This window comes from Notothenia rossii, assembly GCF_949606895.1.
Source record: "Notothenia rossii genome assembly, chromosome: 4".
In the NCBI taxonomy this organism is placed as follows: Eukaryota; Metazoa; Chordata; class Actinopteri; order Perciformes; family Nototheniidae; genus Notothenia; species Notothenia rossii.
Genome location: NC_136902.1, coordinates 55,344,446 through 55,362,858, shown reverse-complemented (window position 1 = coordinate 55,362,858; position 18,413 = coordinate 55,344,446). Strand labels below are relative to the sequence as shown.

General features: G+C 43.1%; 1 protein-coding gene across 1 annotated transcript; it reads right to left on the bottom strand.

Moving 5' to 3' along the window:
• Positions 1 to 2,035: 2,035 nt before the first annotated feature.
• Positions 2,036 to 17,250, bottom strand: zc3h4 (zinc finger CCCH-type containing 4). Its single transcript, XM_079679544.1, has 14 exons — positions 16,949 to 17,250; positions 12,159 to 12,471; positions 11,447 to 11,557; positions 11,162 to 11,366; positions 10,583 to 10,773; positions 10,007 to 10,094; positions 9,743 to 9,888; positions 9,545 to 9,661; positions 8,997 to 9,108; positions 8,602 to 8,711; positions 7,806 to 8,272; positions 7,120 to 7,433; positions 6,766 to 7,014; positions 2,036 to 5,860 (listed from the first exon to the last, which is right to left on the bottom strand). Exons 1-14 carry the CDS (start codon positions 17,026 to 17,028, stop codon positions 4,167 to 4,169), a joined length of 4,197 nt encoding a protein of 1,398 aa, XP_079535670.1. The 5' UTR covers positions 17,029 to 17,250; the 3' UTR covers positions 2,036 to 4,166.
• Between the last annotated feature and the right edge of the window lie 1,163 nt (positions 17,251 to 18,413).

Below are 18,413 nucleotides of genomic sequence, written 5' to 3'. Positions count from 1 at the left end.
TACGCCTGAACATCAGCAGGAGAGGACTCTTTAAAGGAGAGACACTATATACTGATATACGCCAAAACATCAGCAAGAGAGGACTCTTTAAAGTAGAGACACTACATACTGATATACACCAAAACATCAGCAGGAGAGGCCTCTTTAAAGGAGAGACACTACATACTGATATACACCTGAGCATCAGCAGGAAAGGACTCTTTAAAGGAGAGACACTACATACTGATATACGCCTGAACATCAGCAGGAGAGGACTCTTTAAAGTAGAGACACTACATACTGATATACAACTGAGCATCAGCAGGAGAGGACTCTTTAAAGTAGAGACACTACATACTGATATACACCTGAACATCAGCATGAGAGGACTCTTTAAAGTAGAGACACTACATACTGATATACACCTGAACATCAGCAGGAGAGGACTCTTTAAAGTAGAGACACTACATATTGATATACGCCTGAACATCAGCAGGAGAGGACTCTTTAAAGTAGAGACACTACATACTGATATACACCTGAACATCAGCAGGAGAGGACTCTTTAAAGTAGAGACACTACATACTGATATACGCCTGAACATCAGCAGGAGAGGACTCTTTAAAGTAGAGACACTACATACTGATATACACCTGAAAATCAGCAGGAGAGGACTCTTTAAAGTAGAGACACTACATACTGATATACACCTGAACATCAGCAGGAGAGGACTCTTTAAAGTAGAGACACTACATACTGATATACGCCTGAACATCAGCAGGAGAGGACTCTTTAAAGTAGAGACACTACATACTGATATACGCCTGAACATCAGCAGGAGAGGACTCTTTAAAGTAGAGACACTACACACTGATATACACCTGAACATCAGCAGGAGAGGACTCTTTAAAGTAGAGACACTACATACTGATGTACGCCTGAACATCAGCAGGAGAGGACTCTTTAAAGTAGAGACACTACATACTGATATACACCTGAACATCAACAGGAGAGGACTCTTTAAAGTATTGACACTACAGTACATACTGATATACACCTGAAAATTAGCAGAATAGGGCCCTTTTAAACATATTTATATATTTAATTTGGAAGATGTTGTTGCAGTAATTGAATTTTGTTCTCATAAAATAGTCATGCTAAACAATATTTTGCAGAATCCACGAGGAGTACCAGTTTTTCTGAAGGTCAGCAGAGGGGCAACATGTGGCTAGATGAGCTGGCAGCTCTGTGTGTGTGTGTGTGTGTGTGTGTGTGTGTGTGTGTGTGTGTGTGTGTGTGTGTGTGTGTGTGTGTGTGTGTGTGTGTGTGTGTGTGTGTGTGTGTGATAGGAAACCTTTGAGGTACTGGATGAATAGTTTGTCTTCCTGGAGCCAGTGTTGCAGGATGGGAGGGGAACAGGAAGTGAGTCACTAAAGGATCGGAGCTCACCAGGAAACAGGCTGCGTGCTGCTGGGGGGCCGATCCATGAGCCCCTGGAGCCTAAAGATAGAAAGGAACATTATCAGGAAAAGGGACAGCAACACAGTTAGTGATAAATTATGGGATTTAGGATTTTGGGTCAAAGGCGTTTCTCGATTAATATTTCCAGAACAGGGGAAGAAAATGTAAATAGTCAAAGGAAGGAAAGGTCAGTTCACTGACCACCGCGTCAAACCCCCCAATGCTCCTGCTTTGCTAAACTCCACCCGTATGCTTCTTTTATAGCTTAAAATAACCATTTATGGTGGAAAAATAAATGTTAAACAATACCATTCAAACTGGATCTTTTAAATGACATGGGAACAAAATAACTCAAAAGGGTATTTTTTTTACCCTCTTATGCTGAAAGACATGGAAACTTCTGCATATTTAGCCCTGTCTGCTGTCAACACCCTATAGAAATAACAGAATTAGAAGTTTATAGACACATCAGCATCCATGTGGCTTTGTGATGAGTTGTATGGATGGAGAAAAAAAGGCAATCTTTATTTTTTGATTTAAGCAGCAAAACGGCTCTTTAAATATATAAACACAAAAATAAATACACAGAACAGAGTTTTTAGTGGTTGATCATGTATCAACTTTATTTAAATACTTTAACAACCTCACCTACAGTGTACAGTTAGAACAGGCCACTCCTTCAAAGAGAGGGTACTGGTCAATGTACATAGCAAGGAAGAAAGAAAACAAACAAACAACAAAGCTGTTAAAGGAAAAAACAAATCAACAGTAACTTCCACGCTCGTATATCTGTAACTCTTCCTCTTTACACAAAGGGAGACAAAGTGAATCTTTACACACAAAACCAAATAAAAAAAATACGTTTCCCCTCTCTTCACACGGTGACAGGGTGTCCCACTGAGGGGAGCGGCAATCACAGACTCCGAACATATAAAATGATTCAGTTATAAATGTCAAGTGAGGAAGTAAATGTATCTAAGTATAAAAAAATAAATTAAAATGATCAACATTTATACATAAGACAGTAAATCCTGGCACCTTGTGGAAGTCAGAAAACACTTCTAAAGGCTCCTCTAGTGACCCTGTGTTTAAAGATTTTCAAACAAGCTAATAAGAGTAGGCAACTGCGGACCTCCCCCCCCCCCCTCTTCATACACTGCACCTGACCTCACTGTGTTAATGGTGAAAGGAAACTGTAAAAGGGGAGACATTTTTAACACTCATCCAAACTGTGAATCCATTCCTCCCGAACATTTCCCCATGAAGTGTGCACCTCTTTATCTGCAGCCTGACAGAGAGCCATGTCGTAACACAGGCTGAGTTAAGGTCTGCTGTGTGCTTAGGCAGAGCCTGTACACAGATCAATGCATTCATAACATGTAGGTCCAAGTCCAGTTTCTGATTGTCACACTGTCAGCAGACACTAAAGCTAAACACTTACAAAGTGATGCTGCAAGGGTGCAAATCATTCTATTCCAATAACCACTCAGAAATCTGCAGCTGTGTCCTGTATGCGTCTTTCCATTCCAAACAAAACAACCAAAAGCTAAAGGCTAGAAGGTGAATCAAAGTGTCCAATTCCTATTATCCAACAGAGGCTGACAAATGATGGGTTGAACCTTTGGAAAACCCTTTTGGGCACCATCATGCTGCTCTACTGATGCAATGGCTATGATGATGATGATGATGATGATGATGATGATCTTATCCGTCTCTTCTACCTTCAAGCTACAGAATCTCTTCTCACCCTGGAGCAAAAGGACTGATCAAAGTCAAACTAAGAAAAAGGAACGACAGTAGTGGTTATAGAGGCGCTCACTTCATGTACCCGCAGTTACCTATTTTAGGTCAAAGCTAAACAACTGAAAATGAACAGAATATGAGCGGCTAAAGGAGCTAGAGACATTTTAAAACATGAATAACAGCCCTCAGAGGACACAGACTGACAAGTGCAAATAAGTAGAAAAATAAATACTAAAAAAAAACTGGATATAGATTTAGGTATTTGCAAATGTTTCTGTGACATGGTGGGTCAGACGGAAAAAATGAAAGCAGAGAGAAGGGTGCAAAGGCAGGGAAATACAGGGTCACTGGTTTCTTATGGGGAACAGGGATGGAGTCGCCTCAGTGTCATTCATTTAGTTACAAAAACACCACAAATGAGCAATTTGTTTAAACTAATTCAGAAGTATCCTTTTTTTCTTCTGTTGCCAAAAGCATTGACAACATTGACTGTCCACAAACGGTAGACAAACATGTCAACCAGTTTAAAGGTGAGGAGGAAGGAGGATGAAAAACAGACGTGAAGCTAAAACATTCATTAATATGTGTGTTTGCTGCCTTTGTAAATAATTGTTTTGATAAAGCATTGAGAAGAAGAGAATACATTTATTTATACATCAATACGTTTCTTTAAAATAGAGCTTTAGAGATTTAAATGTAAACCTTTTCCATAACGCAGGAGTCTTTTTATAGAATATGAATCTGCAACACTGTGGTTAAATGTGTGCGTGTAGGTCTGTGTCTGAGAGTGTGCGAGTGTGCATGAAACACATCATGGGACATCAGTTTGTTCACAAAAGTTTGTCTCCTTAACCAGTCTTACAGGCAGCTGCCTCAGTGCGCTTCTCTTTCTCTTTACAGTTCGGTGTTCAGAAATGTTAAAACAAGCCATCCGCCCACATCATGATGGGGGTTAGGGTTCAGCGGTGGGGGGGTGGGGGGGGTCACTGGCAGAAGGGTGAGGCAGTGGGGTCGAAGCCCTTGAACACGTCCTTCAGCGAGGCCTTGTCCTGCTCCGCGGTGCTCTGCTCCGCCTGTACCGGGCTGCTCCCCCCGAACGGGCTCCCCGTCCCGCCGGGTTTGGCCGCCTGCTTCACCGCGCCAAATAAAGTGGACAATGGGAGGTTGTGGACGCCCGCGGGCCCCTGATCCCCAGAAGCTCCTGGAGGCCCCTGTCCTGCTGCTGCTGCAGGACCCCCCTGGGCTGTGGAGTTGGGCGAGGGTGCGGGTTTGGGCCGGGGCCGGTTGTAGCTGTTGTATCGGTCGGTTCCTTGCTCGACACTTTTTTCCGGCTCTGGTTGGTCCAGAGCGGACTTCCGGACAAACAGGGGCTCCTTGGACTTGGGTTTAGCCACGGGGTGGTCGCTGGTTTTGGACTCCACGCTGGCTGAGTTGGGGGAGTTGTTGGAGCCATTCCCGGCTCCAGGGCTACCTGGTTTGTTAGTCCTTGGGTCATACAGACTGATGTTGCTCAGCACGCTGGCTCCCCCTGCTGGCCCGGCCCCCACACCGCGGCCTGCCCCACCTGAGGAGAACATCCTGGGGTCATAGGGGGCGATGGGAGGGGATGAGGAGCTGGATGGTGGTGCTGGAGAGGCAGAGGGTACAGGGGGGGGCAGGGGCTCAGAGGGTTGCTTCAGAGCCGACTTCGGAGGCTGGAGGCGGGGGTCCGAGGGGCCTTTTCGGGACATACGGGGGTCGACTGGCTTTTCTACGGGTGGGGGAGGCATGGATGGAGGTGGCCCCAGGAGGGACATAGGGGGAATAGGGGGGGGTAGGAGAGGAGGGGAAGGAGTTTGGGATGGGCTGGAGTTGACAGTCTTCAGGATACGAGACAGCAGCTCAAAGTCCGGGAGGGTGGAGGAGGAGGAAGAGGAGGAGGAGGGGGGAGGGGGGTCCAGGGAGGAGGGAGGCGGGTGAGGGTGAAGGGGAGGAGGATGTGAGTGAGAGAGCGACGGTTGGAGCGGCGGCTGAGAGCGGGTCGGACGTGGTTCTATGGAGGAGACGGGAGGGATTCCGGGGGGGAGTGGGAGGAGGTCCTGCTTTGGGGCCGGGAGGGGGAGGAGGTCCTCCGGAGACCAGGTGATGGTCTTGATGAAGGCTGGCATGTGGAGCACAATGTCCTTCTTGATGTGGCTGAACTGCTGCAGCTGTGAGCGGGGGTCTCTGAGAGCCATGCCCATGAGGGGGTCCAGAGGGATGGGGACCGGCTTGTCTCGTAGGACCCGCTCCGTCTCCTCCTCCTCTGCCGCTGCCGGGGTTGTTAGGGGCGGGGGCTTGTAGACCAGAGGAAGCTCCGGTTTGGTTGCGGGGGGCACGTGGGGGGATCCTGTTGACACAGCAGCAGCTAGACGGGCTAACCTGGGGTCTGCTGGGGGTCCAGAGGAGGCTATAGTGGGCATGGGGAGGATGGAGTCAGCCGAGTCTGCACCACGGGCCAGACGAGGGTCCCGAGCCATGCGGGGGTCTGCGGGCCGGGGAGGAGGGTTGGCAGGAGAGACCTTCAGGAGGCGAGGGTCGCTCCGGGGGCCGTCAGATTTAGGGGGGGCCTGGGTCTGCTGACGGAGCGTCTTCAAGATTGACGTCACACTGCTCCCTCCGTCCTCATCCTCACTAGAGTACCAGTTCCCAGAGTCACCTGAGAGACAAGACACAGACGTGTTTACTTCTGGAACAGTCCGCTAGGAAACACTGAAACTACAGTGGACACAATCAGCGCTCTGATCCTGACAGCCATTATGTCTTAGTTCATTTAGGTTCCAATGCAGTAAATACTTTTTAAAGGAGAAAGAAAATCAGTGACAAGGGCAAAAAGACTAAAGAGAAGATTTGTTATTTAGTAGAAAATATTAAAATCTAATATAAAAACAGCTTGGATGCAGCATTCTTTTCTTTATGCAATACGGAGCTATTGTCAATCCTATATCTTGGATTGGTAACTTAAATGTTATGAAGGCTGCACTTCACTGCGTTATCAATGATGTATAGGATAAATTAACTTCAGTATACTTAACTGAACCGTTAAAGGCACTATCCACCTTCCTTCACTATCATTTTGAGTGCAAATAATTTGCCACACTGAACAATGTCAAATGAAGATTTTGACTGAAAGCATTACCCTCCCCACCCACAACTTTTCTGTAGATATCCTCCAAATATCATTATCGTAAATTCTTTGTGTGACGTTAATCGTGTAGGGAATATTTTATATCATGACAGCCCTCAGTGAAACATTTATTTAGCTGCTGATCAATTGGCAGCCACATCTGCACATCATTCCTATGAAGCAGAACCATGGAATGATCTAAAGTCAACCATCACCGTTAACATGTAATATGAAAGTTAGTCAGTAACACATAATGTCTTCAACATCAACCTACAGTCCTTTCCTTTTTTTACGACTTTCCTGAATCTCCCTCTGAATATACAGTGTTGTAGGAGGATATATATACAAAAGTGGAAATGTAAAATAAGTGACAAAGAGATAATGCAAAGGAGCACTACATATCACAGGAGTCATTTATACACCAGCCGCTCCCCTACCTTCAGCCTCTCGACTCTTCTCTGCCCCCCCCTCGGCCATCCTGCGAGCTCTCTCCTCTTCCTCTTGCTGCTTCTGTTGGATCCTCATGAACAGCACGCGCTGAGCTGGAGGCAGGAAGTCAGGCACAGAGATCCCTCCCTGATTGGCTGATGCTCCATTAGCAAAGCCTTCCTGGCCACCGGACTGATGACCAACGTTCCCTGCTCCTCCTCTCTCGTCCATGCCAGAGAAACCCTGGTAGTTGTCACCTGAGAGGGAACAAGCGTCAGTGAACCGTTTTTTTAACCACCACCAGATAAAACCTGCTGCTTATTCCCTCTGATGATGTAGTTTAATGATTAGAGCTGACTCACCTTCTTGCACCACTCCATCCATCATTGAGTCCTGCGGGTGGAAGAAGTTATTGAAGAAGTTTCCTCCTCCCGGAGGAGGCCCTGGGGGCATGGCTCCTCCATGAGGAGGGCCGTCACCAGACGAAAATCCTCCCATCATGGGAGGGGGGCCCATGTTGGGGGGACCCTGGTTCATCCCGTGGTTGGGGCCCATGTTCTGCATGTCAGGGGGCATCATGCCTGGGGGAGGAGGAAAGCAGGGTGGAGGGGCCCCAGGAGGCCCTTGGGGTCCCGGTGCTGCAGTCTGACCCTGGTTGCTACTGGGAGTCTGGCCCCTGAGAGAGGAAGAGAACAGGAATGAGGATTCACAGAGTGGTGTTCAAAGATCTATAACAAAAATCTATAAAAGCAAAAAAATTAACCCAACAATAAATTATTACTTGTAGAATATGGTCATGTAGAATAAGGCATTAATAAGTGTTTTATAATGACTAATGAAGAGCCAATATACTGCTAATAGGCATGTTAATTAACAACTAGTTGATGGTGTTTGTGTACCTTAATATAAAGTGTTACTAAGTATTCTTTTAATGAACTAAATAAGACAATCTTTTCAGCTTTGTGATAAAATCACCAGCTGCAGTTTCCCCTGATGAGAATCATAACATTATTCTTTTATTTCTAAAGTTTGTTTTTGGATTTCTTACCTTACAGCCAGTTTGTGAGCCAGCTGTCCTGTGGGCTGGACTTTGATCTCGAATAGGGAGGGGATCTTCTTCCCGGGGCCAACACCTCCTCCACCACATGGAGGTGGGGGGCCCATGTGGGGAGGAGGGCCACTGGGATTTGGGGGCCCACCTTGGAAGAGATTTACATCAGGGCCATGGACAGGGGGAGGAACACAGGGGTTGGACCCAGGACCAGGCCCAGGCCCTGGGGGGGGACCTTTGTTGGCATTGGGCCCCTGGTTAGGTGGAGGACCCCCGAAGTCAACTGACGGGGACCCGCCAAAATCTCCGCCCCCTGTGTTGTTGTCTACAGGAAGGAGCCGGGGAGGGGTGGGGAGGAGGCCGACTCCAGGAGGGGGTTTTGGGAGGGGGTTGATGCCTTGCTTCTTCAGCTCCTCCACCTCCTTCTCATCCTCCGCTCCTGCCTCTGCATCCTCCGCCAGCATCTGAAAAACAAACATGTCCACACATAAGTTCATCGGAAATATTTACTCAAGGCAATAATTTGAACAAACGGTTTCTATTGGATGTTTATTAATTAAATTTGTTGTTGGCATGCATGTTTATTGTTTAGTTTTCTTTTAGTTTTGTTGTTGCCCTGTGCGGCATGCTTTGACAGTGCTATGTTTTAAGTGGTCATGCCAATAAAGCTCCTTTGTATTGTATTGTTTAAGTTAAAGAGCTTCACTGCATTTTGGATTTTTATAGAACCTGGACATTCATTTAATACTAATAAAACATTTTAAAGAGTTCACAGAAAGTAGGCGAGGCCCACCTTGTCGAGCAGGTCCTGGGTGTCTTCATTCAGGGCGTCATGGGAGAACATGCACTCGTCTCCGTTTACACAGTTCCCCGTGGTGTGGAACAGCTTACAGGGGAACTCGCGTGACATGGGAGTCAAGGAAGAACACTCACAAAAAGAATTGACAGAAAAACTCAAATTGAACCTTTTTTCATGAGGTCATCATTTGAATTTGAGATTAAAGCAAACCTATATTTTAAGTTAAGAGGAATTTAAGTTATGTAACTTCATACTGGTAAAAACGTCAGCTTTGCTGTTGAAGGATCTCTATTTAAGGACACAACTTTAATTTGACTCTTAAAACAGTTACTCATCAATATATGCCCCTGAAAAAGAGTCTCTCTGCTGGGTTCACTAGTGAAGGATATCATGCATGTAAGGACAGTGGTCGGCCCGGGCACAGAACCCAGTGATGTAGAACTTGCACAGCTCCTTCTTCTTGGGCAGCTCAATGTCGTGGCTGAAGTTACAGTGGTCCCCCTGTTGATTGAAAAACATCATGATGTAATTATTAAATGTAGGAGGGTGTGTACAGGGAGATTTTTCATCAGCCAAAGCACATTCATATATCTATAGATCACTGGTGCCAGATATACAAATCTTAATTGAGCATAATTTAACAGCAACCATATATGTGTAGCTGTTTTAATATGATAATTGCCAGAGTTGTGCTTCCATAGATGCTGCGTGCGTAATATGTAGTATTAACAATAAAGAACCTTGAATGTTGGTATGGTGTGTTGTTATTTGGACGGTAAACACTGCCTGGGGAACAGAAATGGAAGCTGGGCCCAGATATCGACTGGCTAAACCACATCACTCAAAATATGAGCCCAAAGGTATCGTCTTCACAGTAACAGATGATGTGTTCTTAGACTGACCAAACTGTGATACACGTAAATGTGTGCAACCTTACCCAGGTACAGCGCCCCTCGATGTAGTACTTGCAGATGGCCTTTCCTTTCTTATCCTGGTGCTTCTCATTGGGATTCCTCCTCATTGGTCCTGGTCCATCACCTCCTCCACCGCCGTCCTAAACCACAAACGAAGGAGGGTGTCATTAAGAGAAGATTTGTGTACATTGTATTGCTCACGTTTAATGAATAATTCTTACCCCGTTGTCCATGTCCCCGTTGTTGTTGTTGTTGTCGTCATCGTTGCCAATGTCGCCTCTTCCTCTCCCCCGGTTTCGACCTCTTCCTCCTCTGAGCATACCGCGCCCTCCTTTACCTCTCCCTCTCCCGCGGAGACCTTTACCCCCTTGGGAAGACATTTAACACAGTGTGGGAGAGTGAATTTGGGCGACTTAGTTCATCAACAGCGTCAGAAAGTGACTTTGAGTCGAGAACATGAAGAAGCCCCTCGGGTCCAGACTCACCTCGGCCTCTGTCTTTGGACTTTTTGTACTGATTTGAGTACTCATCGTAGTCCTCCTCACCCATGTTGTCATAGTCATCATCTCCATACTGTGCGAACAGATTTCACACATTATTGAATACGGAAGCTGCCAAAGAAATTAAAATCGGTGCATCTCTAGTCCCAGTTGGTTGTAGAACATTCATCCTATTTTCTTTAGCTGAGGTTATATTAAAAGCAGCACACAGTAAATGCAATCAACCATGATAATACAAATTCAGAAATGGTGATGCAAGGACTTTGAATATGTGTTCATTGATTTTTCTTTTTTCAGATTATTATTCTAACAAGTCTGATTTCTCAATTATAGACAGAAAAAAGTTATTATCAACCACTGAAGATGTTTCATGTAGGTCCAACACAGAAAAAAGTACCCTCAAGTAAAAATTTAGGATATTTACATCTTCAACATTTTTTGGTTTACTGTGAATGTGAGTATATTTCAAAATATGCAAAATACACCAAATTAGCCGAGAGACTTTCCCTGGAGTTTGACCGAATCAAGAAGACTTTGCTTCTTTTTCATTCTAAATCTCACCTCCATCTCTTCTCCATAGCCGTCCCCATCGTCATTTTCCTTTTCTCCTCCCATCTTTCCTCCTCCTCCTCCGCCTCCTCCTCCTCCTATACTTCCCCCTCGACCTCCTCTTCCTCTGCTCCCTCCTCTTCCTCTCCTCCCTCCCCTCATCAGTCCGCGGCCTCTCTGGGTTTTCATGCGACCTCTTCCCCCTGCAGAGGCAGAGAAATCACATGAGTGAGGAAAAGAGCAGAGTCAGAGTCAGTGCCTTATCTGAATTGATAAGGAACTTTTGGAAAATATGTTCATTTGTATATCTGTAAACTTATGAAGAATCTGCTACAAAGCTTTTGTCACGCAGCCACAGATTATTTTAAAAGTCTGTGCTCCTAAAGGCCAGTGAAATGTATATGGGACATACTTAACAGCACCTGGCCTTATATGCAATCTGCCTCTTAGCATTTCCTAGTTGTTGCATGTAATGCGCTGTGTTTAGTCTCACAGACAACTGGATTACATCTCATCTGGGTGAATATTTATTGTGCAGCAGAATATGTAACACACACCAAGTTTAATTCTTTAATCAAAGCTTTAACCCACCTCGTCCCCCACGTGGGCCTCCACCCTCCTTTGCCTTGCGGTACTGGTTCAGCTCCTTGTTGAAGTCATCATAGTCTTCATCAGCAATTTCCTCCTCTTCTTCTCCCTCAAAGTTCTCCTCTTCAAAGTCTTCGTAGCCTCCATAGCTCTGCTTGTCCATCTTCATGTAGCTGCCTTTCTTTGAGCCGCTGTAGCCCCCATGAGTCTAGAGCGGGGTAAACATATCAGGTTATTTAACTTTACACAAAGCATTATGAACAGAGACTTAGGGGAATAAAGACTTACAGGAGGGGGGGGGTACTGTGGACTGTACTCTCTGTACTTCCTCTTCTCACTGGGACTGTAGTCAGAGTCGTCGCTGAGCTCTGAGTGGTCGTCATCAGAGGACGCATGGCGCTGAGGGAGAGGAAGAAGACTTTTTAGAGAGAAAGTTGTAGACAGCCACAGACTCACATCAGGACCAAAACCCTTACCAGCTGAACACTTTCTTCCCCTTTGCAACCGGCCTCATCAACAAAGGCCCGGCCCCCCCACTGACACTTTCTCTCAGCCACTCCATAGACTTTATGCATTACATTAATGCACACTAAGCAAACAGTATCTTGTTTTGATGTATTAACAACATTTCCATTTCTGCACAACCCTACAAATATCTTGCATATTTGTACATAAGATACCTTTCTTAGTATCTGAACAGCTTTTTTACTTTCCATTGTCCACTTCCTGAGTACTGTGTCATAGAAAACTATACGTCTCGCAATCATTTTCTATATATTAACATATAACAGTTTTTTATAGTTTCTTACAATAGTTTTTATTTGTTGGGTTTTACTTACTTTTTATCTTCTTTAACTGTGTTTATGTATGCACCATGTACACCAAGGTAAATTACTAGTATATGTGAACCTACCTGGCCATAAACCTGATTCTGGATGTTTTTTAAGATTAAGACTGAGGGTGAAATACAACAGGGTGGGTCGGTTCTCATCAGTCTTACTTTGTGTTTGGATTTGCGTTTCTTCTTGGCCCTCCTCTTCTCCCTCTCTCGCTCTCTCTCTTTCTTCCTCTTCCTCTTGCGGCGGTGGGACCTCTCCTCGTCTGAGTTGCTGCTGTCGTGGCCCTCCTTGCTCCTCCGAGGCCTGTCTGCGGCCCCTTCCCCTACCGCTTCACCTCCTCCTCCGCCTGCTTCTTCTACGCCATCTCCACCTCCTTCTACTGCGACTGCAGACACACCTCCACCAACCTCCTTCTCCTCCACCTCTCCACCATCATCTTCCAGCTCGCCCTCCTCCAGTTCTCCATCCTCTGGCCTGTATATGTGAACAAAAAAACAAATAGGGAGGTTACTAATGTTATGTTTTCTTATGGGATGTAGACGAGCCGGCCCCCTACCTCTGAAGTGTTGGTATAAACATTTGAAAATGATCACTTTATTTTCAAACGAAAATGAATTAAAACTAAAAATGTATATGTAATAATTTGTTTTGAATGGTCACGGATGAAAACGAGTACAGAGGCATCGGACGTTGACTTTTACTCCTCTTTATTTACCTGGCGCTCCTCTTGAAAGACATTATTTCCATTTGTGTGAGTCAGGGTGTGTGAATCAAAAAAATGTTTAACATTCACAACCTGAATTAGACCCTGGTGCATCATTTAGGCTAAAACGCAACAGCCGGGGTGACACAGTTCATTAGAAAAAATTACTTTTAACTGTTACATTTTGGAAAGGGCCTTCTCTAAATTATTTGAATGTTTTCCTTATAGCACATTTTGCTTTTAAGTGTGAAGATCTGTTAGACTAAACAGCAGCACATTGGGACACTGAACTACGATTGGTGATTTATTTCTGGAGGGCATAAAATGCAAGATTGTTTTTTTTTAGCGCATGTGACTCTACCAGGTGTATTGACACAGCGCTTCTATTACTCACAGATGTTTGCCTGTTTAAACGACTGATAAAATTGCTTGCACAGAAGCCACAAAACATATGAAACCACTTCATACAATCAATGCTTCATAAAGTATATGTAACTAATAAAAAAAGAGCTTAAGGAACAATTACAGAAATCCTTTGCGGTGTGGTTATCATGTAAACCTTCAGTTTGGCCTACACTCCTGCTTGTCAACGCCATCAGCTCAACAAGCTGCCACATGATAATAATACAATAACTTAAAATACAAATTTGCATGCATGCCACTGATTCACATTCATCTAATTTAGAAAAAAAACTACGGCAAATGTGTTAAAGAGAAAAACAGCTTGCAGGCTCAGTCTAAACCAGATTTCTAATTGAATTCAAACCATATAGTATAAAAAGAAAACTTGGATATTAATTGAATTGCTGCGCAAGCCATCACATCAGGTCATTTGTATTAAATAGTGTGAGCAGGCCTTCTGACAGAGGCTTTTGAAGCATACTCATGCAAAAGGTCAGACCCCAGAAATGTCTGAGGCTGAAGGGGTCCCAATTTTACTGTAGTATTTACGGGACGGGACATACAAGAAATGACACATGTGATGTTACTGTGGTCAACTGCCAGACACAGACCATGAGACCCTAATTGACCCTGATCACATGCAGGCCTCTTTCAGTGACTGGTGGCTATGGGCTAGTTGAAGAAGGGGGGGGGGGGGGGGGGGGGAGACACGACGACGACATGCTAAAGAGACAACAGTGTATTAATACAGAAAGGCAACATGCTTAATTTAAGCTACACAATGGGAAAGTATTCCATTTAGACTAACGATTTGCACTGCTTTTAATCCAAAATCAAATAGAAGTGATGGTTTGACATACAAATCTTCAGCATTATGGATCCAGGACTTTTTCTTCCCTACGAGGACGCTACTCTTTTCTAAGAAAATATGCCATACACTTGATCACAACCAACCATTAACTATAAAGATTATTGAGATGGTTATATGGGTTACTGTTTTGCCTGCTGTGTTTAATCTCTCGGATGTTATATGATTAATGACACAAGCTAGGAGTACATTATACTAACAAAGAGACAAATTGTTTGAGTCTCCCTATTGAGCAATTATGATTAGGCTGTCCCACAGACTAACACGCAAGGTAAGCTGATAACTGCTGTGTGCAGAAGGCTGGGGGAGAGGCCTGAGTGATTTGAACAAGTGTTGTTAGTATGCAATATTTGAATACTCAAAGACTGGTTCTGTCCTATAAGGAGCATAGTGGATGAGACAAGCGGGCTGTGGGTTTAACTTTGAGGCAAATGTCAGCTAGTGTGTACGATGCTCCGCACCACATCCTCAGCGTGCCAGCTTCCTCTGAGGGAGGCTCAATAATCAGACTTAATATCTGTGATTCATTTCTTTCACAAACAAATTGTTCATCTGCCAGAGCAATACGGCCATGCCCATACAGCCATACACAAACTTGTATCCAACTACCAATGAATGCTATTAAGTCCTAGGAACTACACAACACGTATTTGAAGTGAGCTACATTCTGTCAGACAATACAGACTTTGTAAAATCAAGTTTAACACGTTTTCGTTAGCCCTATCGGAGGTCCACTTGTAAAAGTATTTTGAGACTAATCCAGATAGAATTAAACCTGCCGCAAATTTACCAAATTCTATGATAGACTTAAAACAATGATTATCTTCTTTCAGATTTAAGGTAGTTGGGAGTTGCAAACAGCAACGGAATCCAGATTGTTTAGTTAACCTGTTATTATTAGCACACAGCAAAAATTGGAGTTGCTCCATAAACATAATAATGTGATCAGCCCTATGTTATATCTATGTCTAATATAATCTAGGACATTTTTGGGCACATTGGAGGTCAATACAAAAGCTTAGTCTCAGATTGTGTATTTGATCATTGCAGCAGCTGGTTAACTTTTGATCTTCCCGCCTTAAACACCACAAACTCATGAGTATCATCTCAAGAGCCAAGTAACTCCTCTACCTCACTACTGACATGTTATGAAGCCGGCTCATTAACCACAACCTGTTGGAGTCTGACACAGACCTGTCACAATGGACACTGGATTATGCTGTATTACTGAAGCAGGTTTTATGAACAGGGAGGGGATAGGATTATCTACAGGCAGAAGCTGGTGGCCTCTCTGGCCTGATGTGATACTATACACACATTACCTGCTGCCAACAACGACCAGAAAAACGTACAATGCAAAAAAGGTCAATCCACATTTCTCTGTGCTCAGCCACAAAACTAGCACGTCCATCCAGTAGACTTTAGAGATAATATCTACCAACAAAACATGTGTTTAACAGAGCTGAAAGAAACACAGGCTTAACTGATAACTTTAACCCTAAACAAGTATCTGACAACTAAGTACATTTAATTCCAGATCTGTTATCCACATAGTCTATACCAAACTAAATTCCATGTATATCCATTAACACTAGATCAAACAAATGGGAACACTTCTGAACCTTCACTACCAGAAGACAACTGTTAGAAGTTCTGAAAATGTCAAGAACAGGATTAATACCATCTATTAAGGATGATTCAATCAAAATGCTTAACCATGCATTATGGTACATTATTAGCTCTGTGTATGAGATTGTAACTTATCTCTATAAGCAAAGGGCCACGATTAAAGTGGGGAATACTTACTGTGACCGGGTTCCTTCACATTTTGCGCTCAAAACCATTGAAAAACTTTCCCCTAACCTTTTAGGGACACTATTGGGGTCTGTGGGACTGGTAAATGGGGACAACTGATTACCATACTGTACTTTTGCCAACTGGGGAGGTGGAAAAAGGGAACTTTGTGTTTGACTTTAAACACTTCTGGGATGCTTTGCATACGTTTTACACACTTTTGGGGACTTTTGTGGATTTTTGGGACGAGTCAGTGTGGGCACGACTGTGAATAAAACTGATGTTAAACAAATATCAATGACAGCAGGCAGCACATACGCGTTTCAAAGGCTACACAAATTATGAATAATTACTTTGACATTTGAAGATAAGTAACAATTAATACGTGGGGAAAGACACAATCGTCTAAGGGGAACTGAGGGCTAAAATAAGCTTCTTATTTTACATGCGTTAAAAGACGACATGGCTATTTTTAAGTGCGCAACGTTAGGGCTAATTATGGGACATGCTTCGTAATATCGTAACGTTTAAGTTACGCGAAATGAACGAATTAGTTAACGTTATGTTTAATTCGAAGATGTAGATATTTGAAAACGTCAATGTGTAAGAACCACGAATAACAAAACATTAGCCATTAGCTTAGCATTTCGTTCCAACTGTAAGTTGGTCACCTTAGCCAAAAAGCTAATGTTGCTAAGTTAGCCACAAAATAGGCCCAACGTTAGCGGAAGACAATCGCTGCGATTGTTTGGCATCTGCGGCAATATAGTTATTATCACCACACACAGTTAATTTAATTAAAAGCTAAATAAGCTGTCTGTTCTTAAAATGGGGCTAGTAACTAAGCGATGTTTTATAACCGTTGAATTGGCTAGAATGACGGTGAACGTTGGGTTAATCAGCTGTTTCGACCTCCTTTTTTATCTTCTGACCAGTTGGCCGAGTCGAATGATCGTTGATTGTGAAAACGTAATAAAATAGAGGGAACAATAACGTTATCCCTATTTGGCCTCCCAGTTGGCGGTGTCGTGTCAACATGGCGTTCTTTACCTCTGTACTCGTTTTCCAGAAAAGGCGAGTTTAATCCCTTTGACAGAAAAAGAAAAAGAAACCCCGGGCTTTTTGTGTAAAAGCACAGGACAAATAAATAAATTCATTTAAATATGATTGTAGAATTACTCGACCTTTCGTCAGTCAGGAGACTGTTGTGTTCGTGGTTGGTAGTTGGGGAGTTTGGATGGACAGTCATGCTTTCCACAGCCATTTCCTCTAGCTACATTGAGGTGCAAAAAATTACAACTCGACACTGGAATCTACTGGCTTATGCGTCACTTCACTATGATCTGCTTGATTTGATTTTAGGTAGAGTTTTAGTTCATAGTAGGCAATGCTCCACTACAGTTGTAAGAGAAATATGATGAAATTGAGTCCTGACGTTCTCCGTCCTACAGTTGCGATGTGAAATGACGACTGATGAACTTAAAATGGCCGACAATCTTCTCCTAAGAGAAGGGAGGCGGGTTTCTCCGAGGATGACGTAACGACGAAGGACGTTCTTGTTCGCGTCTCACGGAAATTACCGAGTAAAGATACTCACAGGGTAAAATGAGCCCCCGGGTTTGACTCGAAAGTGCAGCTGTAGCGCACTGTAGTGGTTAGGCATACATGATATTTAAAGAATCACAGTTTACTTAGACATTTAACTGTAAATTGTCTTTAACATTTGAATTGTAACTTTCTTGTAATCAATGTCACATCAGAAACTCACTTATTTCATTAACATCATTAGACATGGACAGACTGAGCTCTTGATGGTAGCACTTGGAATACTGTACCAAAAAAAAGTGAATTAAACTCGTATTACACAATAAATTATACTATTTGTATGGGTAATGGAAGACAAATGTTCCTGTTTTTTGTAATACAGTGCACATGCTATAATAGTGTAAACATTACTTACAGTGCTTTGGAATTTTAGTTGGATCTTAAAACATTTTTGGGAAACGTTACTTGATAAATACAATTTGTTATTAATGTTAAAAATCTTAAATTCCTCAGTCCACTGTGTTTAATGTGCTCATTATTTAAGCGACAATTTACATGAATAAAATACTTTTTGAAAAAAAACATAATTTTAACAAACAGAACCAGGCCTACATATTTAAACATTACTTAATTTGTGCTCCCTTAATATTATATCGGATTAAGTTTCCCCCCTCTTTCAGGGGGTTTGTATGTCATATATATTTATATATTTCTTTGGGTATTTATCTAATTTCCTTTATGCATAATTCTGTCATGGAATTAAATAACCTTTATTGTTTCTTTGTTTTTAACTTTTGCCCTTTGTCATCACTTAGGACTTATTTTTTACAATATTTGTTGTTCAAAATTGTCTGATATTTAACATACCTTACACTCATGCTTAAATGTAGATTGTATTGTTGCAGTGGCCGATGCATTAATTACAAACCAGCAACATCGAAATAAATTCCTCGGTGTTTCTAGGACTGTGAACAACTTTACAAATAAATATAAACCATTAAAAAAAAAAGACTGATATAAAATTCGGGGGGACGTATGACACAAACAAATCGAGAACCTCGATAAACTGAAAATCCATGAAATACAATTCGAGAAAACACATTA

Excerpts from the sequence above, each read along its gene's own strand:
- zc3h4 (XM_079679544.1), bottom strand. The coding sequence starts at position 17,028 with ATGGCTGTGGAAAGCATGACTGTCCATCCAAACTCCCCAACTACCAAC. Across the intron at positions 10,095-10,582 it reads GCTATGGAGAAGAGATGGAG|TATGGAGATGATGACTATGA; the intron begins GTGAGATTTAGA and ends CTGTTCGCACAG. Across the intron at positions 9,662-9,742 it reads ACGGGGACATGGACAACGGG|GACGGCGGTGGAGGAGGTGA; the intron begins GTAAGAATTATT and ends TTTGTGGTTTAG.